This window comes from Manis javanica, chromosome 15 (genome assembly GCF_040802235.1).
Source record: "Manis javanica isolate MJ-LG chromosome 15, MJ_LKY, whole genome shotgun sequence".
In the NCBI taxonomy this organism is placed as follows: Eukaryota; Metazoa; Chordata; class Mammalia; order Pholidota; family Manidae; genus Manis; species Manis javanica.
In genome coordinates this window covers 18,492,893-18,504,174 of record NC_133170.1, presented here as the reverse complement: position 1 = coordinate 18,504,174, position 11,282 = coordinate 18,492,893, and the positions used below count along the sequence as shown (strand labels likewise).

Genomic DNA, 11,282 nt, shown 5'->3' with positions numbered 1-11,282 from the left:
CACAAAAAGCCAAGCAAATTGTAATATAAATGATGAAGTAAAAATTGAAATATAAAATAGCAAAATGTGATTATGTAAAAATACGCAGCACTATGAAAGTTCTCTTTGCATTAACAAGATGAATGTGCGATCAATAGAATTACTTTCTAATGCCCTACACATCAGTTAAGCCTATGTCTATATGTCTGCACACACATACACATACACATACATGAACATTTTCATATCTACACCATGGAAACACGCACACTTCAAAATAAAACTGCAAAAGAGGAATTGTTGGTCCCTTGTGAGTATGACTTTGTCTCTGGTCTAAACATATCTTTAGTTCTGGACATGATCACTTTAGTGCCAATTGTAGGAGTGGGTGGGAATAGAATGTTGCTTTCAGGAACTTCAAAATAAAGGGAAACTACATCAAAACAAAGTCCCTAAAAGTGGAGTCCCAAGGATAAAATTTTCAGTAGCCCATGAGTCTGACCCAGAGGGAGGGAGAAACAGCGGATAATTCCCAGGAGAAAGAGGTGGTCCAGGCCAACAAAGAGTGGGCCTGAGGATTCTAAAATGAGCATAGGAGGGAAGAAAGAGGTAACAACAAAAGAATCTTCTAAGACACCAAAGACAATACTTTCACATAAATTCAGACCATCATTCTATATTTATGCATATGAGCATTTACTGCACATACATACTCATGTAAATACATTCAATCTTAATCTTTCTCAGACACACGTATCTACACCAACCAAAAGGTTAATGTTTCATTACTACTCTTCTAGTAAAAGGCATTGTAAACATAGCCCTGGGTCCTTTCTGATGCCACTACTCCCCAGCTGTGTGACTAACTCAAGTCGTTGCCTGAACTCCTACATTATGGCCAAGGTCACCTTGCCAGGCTCCTGGTGCCCAGGCCTGTCTCAAAGACAAAAAGAAAGTTCCATTATTGGCAGGGCACAGCTAGGTAATTTACATGATAATAAGGAGTGATTTATAGTTAATAGTGTACCCCATAGTTTATTTTGACAGACATCTTTCAAAAATACACATAGTAACCGAGGACAGAAATAGTTTGGGGATACACAGCTTGGAAGTAGTTGCCTGACTTCTAAAAAGTCACAGATTAGTTACTTATGAATAATGCACACTTGTTAAAAAGTATACTAGTGAAGGGGGTCAAAAGTTACAAATTTCCAGTTACCCACCACATAAATAAGTCCTGGGGAGATAATGTACAGGACTGTGACTGTAGTTAATCATAGTATACTGCATATTTGGAAGTTGATAAAAGTAGATCTTAAGAGTTCACAGCATAAGAAAAAACATTGTAACTGTGGAGTGACAAATGGTAACAAGACTTACTGTGGTGACCATTTCACAATATAAACAAATATCGAATCATTATATTGTACATCTGAAACTAATATGATGCTATATGTCAGTTCTGTCTCAAAAAGTAGGACAAAAAGATTCCATATACCCTTCACCCAGTTTCCTCCGAAGGTAACATCTTATATAACTAGAGTAAGTATCAGAATCAGGAAACTGACATTGATGGAGTCCACAGACCTCAGATCTCACCAGATAATGTACACTTCTTTGTGTGTGTGTGTGTGTGTGTGTGTGTGTGTGTGTGTGTTCCTATGCAGACTTATCATCTGGATATTCTGTTTCAGGTGACCTGAAGTCAAAGGGCAGCCACTGAAATTTACAAGAACTCCTTATTTCAAATGGAATATGTATACAATTGTGCTTGGGCTAGTGTGGAATGGAGAGAATAAAATTGTTTAAATGGGATGGAAAGAATGGAAGAGGGGAAGGTTATCCTCCCTATTACACACACACACACACACACACACACACACACACACACACACACACACACACACACACACACACACACACACACACACACACACACCACTCTCCATCTACAATCACAACCAAGTGTTACTGGTCCTTTATAACTACAGCTGACAGCCCATGTAGAAAGACTTAGAGTTGACTGGGATCCGGACCTCGAGTTGCTCGCGAGGAGTCAGGAAGCCGGACAGCTCCTGCGTCCGAGACCATGGGAAGGGTTGGGGTGGAGTCTGATGTGGGGGCTGCTCAGCGATCAGGGGGCGGACGGGCGGGCGGGCCCTGGTGGGAGGGCTGGGAGGCTGCTGCCACTTCCTGAGTGCGCAGCCCAGAGTGAGAGTGTCGCTGTGGCCCTAGGACCGCGGAGGGCTGGGCACAGGGTCCCCGCCTCTCGCTCACCACGCGGACCCCGCGCCTCCTCCTGCAGCCCCTGCGGCGGCAGAGCCTCGCCCACAATCCCCACCCTCTGATCTCCTTAGCTGTTAAAGAACAGCAACGCCTGGCACGTTCCTGGAGGACCCCGGGCGCAGAGGAGAAGGGGGCAGGCGCAGGGGAACTCGAAAGGCAGCATGCGCCCGCCGGGGGCAGCCTCGGCGTCTACGGTCTGAGGCTGCAGCCCCAGTTCGCCATTGTGAGCCGCCGCCTGGGGAGTTCGGCCGCGCCGCCAGCCCCCCGGGTGCCGGTCCGCGCCGCGATGGGGCACCTGCCCACGAGTACGCGCGGCAGCCGCCGCCTTCTGCCTCTGCTTTGGCTCTTTGTGCTGCTCAAGGTAGGGAGTCCCCACCCCCACCCCGCCCCGCCGCGGCGGTCCTGCCCGCGCTCCGGCGCCGTGGCTCTGCGGCGGGGGTGCCGCGAGCCCCGGGCGCCGCGGCCGGGAGGCTGGAAGCGCAGGCGGTGCAGCCTGGGCGCACGCTTTGTTGTCCTTGCGTGTGCGTGTGCCCGGTAGGCTTGAAGGATGGGGTGGAAGAATAGGGAAGTTTTCTCCCTCCAGCGTTCCCCTTTGTGCCCCTTTTTCCGCCGCTGGTATCCATATCAAAGATGGGCTTGTTGGACAGTGCTTCCTCGGGCAAAATGAGGTCACTTTCCCTCCTGGTCGCCCTGCACCCCAAAGCTGCTCTACCTTTCCTCCCCCCCCCAACGGAGTGTGCGGCTGCTTTGTCTTAATTTACTTTCTGCTGGAATTATACTCCGGGGGCGAGCTCTCTGGCTGCAAATGGACAGCCGGGGTGGATCGTGAGCATGATTTTCTTTGAATAAAGAGTGTCAGCTTGAGCCTGGAGAGGACTTCTCTCCCCAAGTCCTCATCTCCAACCTGAGAAATCCCTTTGCAAAGTCTTTAGACTTCCTCCATTATATTAACAGAGGATGCTACCTCTAAATTTAAATGGCAGAAAAATCTGTATAATTAACTCTTCAAGTCTTCTTTGGAGTATGCTGCTTCAGGGTTTCACTTCGAGGAAAATGGTAAGGAAAAAGGCTGGTTAAAAAAAAATCGTAGTTTGACAACTGTACGGTATACAAAATTTCAAAACGAAATTTCAGTTAGATGTTTTCTTGGAGAGTGGTGTGAACTGGGGAGGTAATTGCCTACCAATCATGTCTTCAGCTGGTCTACTTGTAGTTCTGCCTGCTTTGCGTTCCGGGCGCCGTAAACTCAAGTAGGTGGACAGGTGACCGGGAGCTATCCTTTCAGCACCACCGTGCTCTCTACCTTAGAAATGGATGAAACATAATGGAAGCCCATGTTTTCTTACCAAAGAGTCACTTCTTGCTTCCATGCACCATTAATTATGAATGCTTGATAAGGAGATAGTGGAACAGGACCAATGAATTAAGAAAAACATTAATTTTAAATATTCCATATTTTCATTTGTCTAATGGAAAATAGAAAAATAGATTCAGGAAGTAACAGCAACAGAGTGCATACATAAAATTCTAAGTTTAATGTGTATTTTTACATTTTCCTTAAGTTATCAATAATAATTTTATTTAAAGTGATATTAATAAGTTTGGTCATATGTTTTCACTCTAAGAGATTTAGTACACACTACAAATGTATTACGCTTGTTAAGTTTTCTATTATTAATTCTTCTACTTGTCAAATTCTGTCGTGACTGTTACATCTATGCAACACTTGTCATGAACCCCAAGTGAGAAATTGAATCACCACATATTTAACCAAGTAACAGCTAAGAGTTACATGTATAACATCTGATCCAAACCCAGCATTTGGCACAGCTGCTGGTTTTTATTTGATTATTCATAATGGATGGGAATTTCAGAAATGGGCTAATCATGAGTTTGGGAGTGAGGATGGAGTGTTGCAGTTAAAATAGAAAAAATGTGGCAAAAGTTCTAATCAAAACTCAATTTTGGAATGAGAAAATGCAGTCAGGTCTGGCATGATGGTGTTCTCAGGGATGGAAATAGAGGTTCCCCTGTTCCACATGATAGGTGTATTCCTTCACATTTTCAAATAAATGTCAATTACAGTAAACTGCACATAAAGAATATACTGATAAGGCTTGTTCTTTAAAGAAATATCATAATGGGACAAATCATGTAGTTAAGCAAACCATTACACTTTATTTTATGTAAATGCAGTGTTTTATGTCACCTTAATACAAAATATGCTAGAGGAAGGGGGAAATATGTATACATACTGAATACCCACTATGTGTTAGTCAGTGTTCCAGGTATTTCATATATGCTATTGCACTTAATCCTATTTTGTTACAACTGACAAGAGATGTTCACAGTGATAAATTGGTCACATAGGGTAACATATTTACATTTTGGGAATAGTATATTACATTGTAAACTGGGCACACAGTATAATCTCTTTATAATTTGGAGATACTTTTACATTCAAGGTCCTGAATAGATGTCAATAAAATAGGTCTAATGTGCATATGGTGATAGGAACATGAACACTTTCCATTATCAAATTCCCTATTGTCAAGTGGATCTCAGTGATAAAATCTAAAATAGTCTATGTGTGCTGAGTCAGAAACAAACCATTTCCCCAGTCTTCTGTAGTTCTCATTAGGTCAGTGTTTATTAGGACAATACTCACATACTCACATACTAATAATACTCAATCCTGACATACCGGCAAACCTTACATTCTCATTATGACAATTTTACTGCTCCATATGCAGTATCCTCCAGGGGACAGTGAAAATCACTAAGGACATTAAGTTAGAGGAACTAAAATGTGAGACGTGACTTATAGTTTTTCCCTTTCCATAAATCAGAAACAAGAAGCTGGATGTAAGTGGTGGGGAAGTCTGAAAATTTGTATCTGTATAAGTGGTTATAACCAATTTCATTAAGGTAAACTAAATGTGCCCGACTGTGGAAGTCTTTATGCATCATTCCTACCCATGGCTTAGTGATGGGCACATTTAATCAGGCACCTGAGACTGTCTAAATCTTCTTCTGTGAGTTAGGAGGTGAATATCTCTATAAGTGATGTTGCATAAGCACAATGTGGGTTATGAAACATTTAATTTCATGTCAATATTGAAGATATGTATAAAAGAAGAAAACAAAAGTACAACTCTACTCTCAGGGATACTGGGAGCCTACCAATCTCAAAATCTACCCACATGTGAATGTAAATGGAGCATTTATGTGGTGAGTCTCCCATAATTCCTGGTAAAAGCAATGTAATTTCTCTTACCTGTCGTCTCTTTACTAAACTCTCCCTGAAATTTGCTTCCTGTACCGGTTCACTCAATATCAGTATTTTGTCGAGTAGAATGCAAATTGTAGAATATGACATCATAAGAATTTAAATTCTGCCTTTCCTGAAATGGTGCTTATTTCAAATGTTTCCCCAGACTCATAGGCTTGCCATGAATTCTTTTTTCTTTCCCAACTTTCTCTATTTCCTTCCATTTCAGCTCTTACGTGATATATAATCAAAGAATGTTTAATTTGAGAGGGGCCTTAAGTGTATTTTCTGAAAAAGATTTATGTTTGATTCTATAAAGCGTGAGTGTTATAATGCTGCCTATGGCACTGGTATTCAGGAGAAATATCCACTTTCCGAAGTCTGTCTTTCTTCACGTCCTGTGCCCTTCTCTCCCTTTCCTTTTTCTCCCCCCACCTCCCCCAACCTCTCTCTCTCTCTCTCTCTCTCTCACACACACACACACACACAAACACACACACACACACACACACACACACACACACACACACACACACACACACACACAAAGTTTCATTTGCCTCATTGAGGTGTCATCCACATTCTATATTATACAATTTTGGCAGGTATTTCATAATCTTCATCTTTCTGGAGCAATCTGAACCATCCTCCCTGTAATTAACTCTTCTGTCAACTGACTCCTTTGATAAATATTGTTGCCAACCTTTCAAAGATACCCTTTTACGTGTAACATACCTGGTAAGCTGGAAAAGGTTCACTGGGCTGGGCTTCTACAGGGGATCGGGTGATAAACCTTCCCAACTGGGTACATCTGTTGTTCTTTGTTGTGTGAAAATTTGTCATTGTATGGAAGAATGCAAAATGCACACTAAACCTCTGCCTCATTGTGGGCCATTGGAAAATACACATCTACATGCATAAATAAAACATTTATGTTAACAACAATATGAGTTGTACTTTATTTTTAAGTGTAACACTATATTGCTATTTAAACTTATAAGCACAGTGACTCCTGAATCTTAGAAATACAATTCCAACTGGAATCCTAAAAGTTTGAGAAGGATCCTTGGTGCTGGGTATGGTTGGTGGCCCTATAAACCACTGTGATTCGTAGCAGTGTGGCACAATAGAAAGCTAAACAGCAAGAAGCACAGATGGTTAGTCTCATTTTTCTCCCTTAATTTAACACTTTCAGGTACATAGTTCCAGCACTGTTCCATTTTCAGGACTGGGGGCAGGGCAAAGATCAGCTTTACAGCAAAGTACCTCATGCGCTCATTTTAATACTCCAAACATGTTACAAAAGTTTTTGAAATAAATATCAATTATAATCTTTTGCCTTCCACTGTGCCTAGTATGTGGTATTAAGCATATAACAGAAGCTTAATAAACAGGATTCAAATTTCAGGCATATTTAAATAGTTGCTGATCGGGAAGTGTTAAATGTCGTATTGACTTATGAACACAATTTTAAGGAAAACATGAGAAAATTATCCTTATCTGAATTAAATCATTATAACTATAAAGCAATCTTTACACCAAAAAATGTTACCTGTCCCTTGTACTAAGAACTTATTAGAATCATAAATCAAATTAACAATGCTATTTTTTTTCAAAAAGTAGTATTCCTGATTGCTCATTTATTCACCAGTGTTGCCTCAACTGCTATTGACTGTCATCATTTAAAGAGCAGAGTTGAAATACTGGGGAAAATAGCTTTCCTTACTTCTCCATACGTGACTTACAACTTCAGCCAATTTCCAAATACACAGGTAATCTTGCTTCCTTTTCTGTATCATCCTTCTTCTGCGACCACTTACTGATCAGAACTGACAAAGATTTCTGCATTGTTATAGAAATCCCTCCAATATTTTGCCAGAACTTTTACCCTTAAGAGATGAAGCACTTTCTGTATCCTGGTCTTGGTTGTGTCTATGGTGGTTATCCAGGGGCATAACCCAATGCCCTAAAGAACTCTCCTGTGGTGGCCTTAGAGATGCATGGGCATCAGCTTTTTCTGGTTAAATAGGCAAGAGACTTCTTTGTGCATTCGTGTCCTTGATTTGAGGAGCCAAAACAAGATTAATAGGCACAAGCAGAATGAAGAAGAGAGTGATTGGGGTGGGATAAAGCTGGAGACAGACACAACCGTACTTGACCCCTTCTGGTGCTACTTGCTTCCAGAGGTTCCATGCTGCTTCCAATAGCCATTCAGAAGAATATGTGAATAGCCTACTTAAACACCCCTCATCTAATCTGTGATCATTAATGACTCCTAATTGGTAAGCTTATCCTTTCACAAGCTTTTCCCAGATCTCCAGGGTTGCAGTTCTTAGATATTTTTTCCTCTTAGTGCGGTACCATCAAATTTATTTCTGTAAGTAGAACCATATCCTATTCCTGTGTCAGAAAGTCATCCTCATCTATTTCATTCAGAATTTAATTCTCCAGTGAAAGATGTCAGATTTCCCTAGTATTCTGATTTCCTAAAGGGCCAGTACCTCTTACTTGTGAATATATTAAAACCAGCAAACAAATAGAGGATATTTGGAACAAGGTTGCAGAGGTTTCTTGATAAAAAGGTTTTTCTTTTCCTTTTTGTCATGAAATTGAAATGAAAGAGAGAAAAATTATATATCCTTGGAAAAATATTCAGAAACAGAGAATCGGAATTGAAGTAGGACTCCAAACTTGAGAGTTGTATTACAAATTATAAATATGCATGGTAATTTCTGTAAGAAAATGAATATAGGGAATCAAATGAAAAAAAGTTTGATGAAACCCTAGATGCCATCCTTCTATAAGTATGTGCAAATAAATGTGTTTCCTTATCGAATACTCTTTATTAATTTGGTTTTGGTAGTTGTTGAACAAATGAATGAATGTTGAATGAATAAAGAAGGTGAGAAAGGTCAAGCAGAAGTTATGGACAGACTCAAGACAGAGGAAGGGCGGGATTCTAGTATTCAAGTGCCAGGAATGGAACCAATGCAAGTGACATGAACTTGGGGTTCTACCAAGCAGGCAGGGCTGAATGGGGATGTGGGGGAAGGTGGAATCAGAATGGGGGGATGGCCTGGACATTCTATTTTGTTGATCTTGTGTAGGGAGCAGACACTGAACTACCACATGAAAATAAACTCTTTTAGACATCAAGATCAGATTCCTCACACATAGAAAAGAAGACTGAGGGAAAATGATGTGTGTCCAAGCAATATATGGGTTTTCTTGTGTGATGGATTCTTGTCTGAAATGAAGTAAAAACTCAGCTTTTCTGATCATTTATTCTCTATCTTATTCATTGACTGATCATGTAATTTAACTTCAAAAACAAAATAGTCTTCTGATCTTTAAAAAATAGACTCTTCTTGGCTCTACAATTTGAAAATATCAAAATGAAAAGAATTTTTAACAATGGTTTTTCCTCATTTTCATCTCACCATGCATGTTGATGTACTCAGATCATCCCTAGACCTCTAAAGATATTTCTGGAAACTCTTACAGCTAAACTGAAGCTCAGGTGATAAATTATTATTTGTTCTTCAACACTTAAAACTTATACTAATCTGTATTTATAGTCTACTACTATAGTGGTAAAGTATGGAAGTCTGGGTTAGTTGTAATTTTTTTCTATGATGTAAATTTTGACTTTGTTAATAAGTCAGTACATCCTCTAGAGTCAAAAATAGGGGGAAAATTTTGACCAGATTACTTATACATTCACATACAGGGCTAACACAAAGTTCCCCCTTTCATGAATTATTATGCTAAGGAGAGCACATCTGGAAAGTATAAAAATAACTTTAGTAATTCTGTGGCTAATAAGTTTTTTCCATAAGTTTAATAATCTTTTTTTCTATGAAATCAAAATTTCTGGAAATCTTAAAAAAAAACTTAATATGAGTCTCTTTAATCCTGATTGGCCACATCGGAATTAAGCTAATTGTCATACATCACCATCTCCCTCAGATAAACTATGAATTTCCTATTTAAGTCAGGGTCTATAAAATAAAATATTCTAGTAATATTACGATGGCATTTCTATTTACCTTGATACTATGCTGATCTACAGTGTAATCAGAAAAATGAGAGCATTCTTGCCAAATACCACAGAGTATAAGCATCATGTTTACAATGAGTGACAACATCATTACTGTAAGAAATACCTTATTACTTGGGTGCACTTAAAATTCCTAGATTTTATCTAGGAAGAAAACTTGGCCTCTAAAGTTTCTGAATGTTAAGTTGGTTAATAAGGTGAATAATGAAAGGTCTTGGGAAATGTATGATTAAACAGCATGATATGTGATCCTGCCCTAAGGCATTATAGAAAAAACCAAGTTACTATGAAACGGATTGGCACAATAGGGTCATTTACATGTAAAATCTACTGATGAGATGTGGCCAAGTTTATTTTGTATCATTATGGGGAATTTCCTCTACAGTTTCTCCTAAATTAGACTTTCTAATTAGTCTCAGAAATGACTGTATGCCTCATTCAAAATGGTTCTGTACTTGGGATTTGTACTATGGAGATTTTGGTACTGTCACAACTGTGCTGAAATGATTGGAAGGACTTAGAATTAAGTACTATGGCCTCAACCTTAAAAATGTAGTTTGTCAGTTGCTTCTTTATAATTAGCTAAAACTGTGAGGTCTACTAAAAATCAGCCATTCTTTAGAGGGGCTCCAGATTGCTTCCCTGAATTCGTTTTGTGTAGATCTGCAACAAAAGACAACTGTATCTTTAAGTCTTTTGTTGTCTGATTGAAGCAACACCTTTTTATTATTTTCTTGAAGTCTAATTGGGAACCAAATGAGAATCTTTCTATTGAAAGTCTTGTTGCTATGCAGAGGTATTAAGTTAGGTTTTTTGCTAACTTAACAGTTCTGCAATAGGGGGTTCTTAATTTGAAATCTTTAAGTCTGAATCAGGTGTGCATCACTATACCCAGAATTTTATAATAGAGTAAGAATTCAAAAACTAATATATGTTCACTGTCAGAAATGTATAACATACAACACGCAGAAAAAAAGCAAATAATCATTCGTATATATTTCAAAAATAACTACCATCTAGGCATATGTCACTTCAAAGTTTTCCCTATGTCTATGTATCGAAGCGTATAGGTTAAGAAAAAAAGTATCAAAAGTGAACTACTATTTTAGCATGTTCTTTTCTCTGAGATGTACTGTGATAATTTTTTCAAGACGTGAGCATTTTTAGTCCTCTGCCATTTAGGACATTAAGCCATAGGTCTGTGGGTCAGTTGTATTCAATTACCAAATTGTATTGGCATCACTCAAGAATATGGAAGATCATGCATATTGATTTTTGACCATGAAGTGTTAGGTCAAAACTATCTCACACAAAAAATCTCCTTTATGTGTGCCCCCCATTTCTGTGACTACTTAAGAGTTAATCTAGAAAAGCTTCAGATGCTATATTGACAGGCTTTTGTTTCCCATTTAGCCATAATTAAATACTATGTACAAGAAATTTTAAGAGTATTTCTAATAGAAAAGATACAGGATTGAATTCAGACTGTGTTCCTTGCTAGCAGTGTGGCATTCGGCAGTGTACTGACTTCTTCATAAGAGACACAAATTACAGTGGAGCCCAGATCACCATTCCTCCAGTAGTGGAGTCTGACATCTTCTCTATACCACCTGCTAACCTTAGAGGAAAACTCCTTTTTTTGATTCATGTGGACTAAAAAGGGATACCATTGTCTTACTTGATGTC

At 39.2% G+C, this 11,282-nt stretch overlaps 1 protein-coding gene across 6 annotated transcripts in view; it reads left to right on the top strand.

Annotated features, from left to right (window-relative positions):
• Nucleotides 1-2,167: 2,167 nt before the first annotated feature.
• The window catches only part of PTPRO (protein tyrosine phosphatase receptor type O), a 213,054-nt gene continuing 203,939 nt past the window's right edge, over nucleotides 2,168-11,282 (top strand). For 4 of the 6 annotated variants that reach the window (XM_073223228.1, XM_073223227.1, XM_073223226.1 and 1 more), the window contains exon 1: nucleotides 2,173-2,626. In XM_073223228.1, coding sequence (XP_073079329.1) covers nucleotides 2,552-2,626 — 75 coding nt within the window. In that variant the 5' untranslated portion in view covers nucleotides 2,173-2,551. Of the gene's footprint in view, nucleotides 2,627-11,282 lie in introns of all 6 variants that reach the window. The other 2 variants (XM_073223230.1, XM_073223229.1) reach the window with 1 other exon arrangement.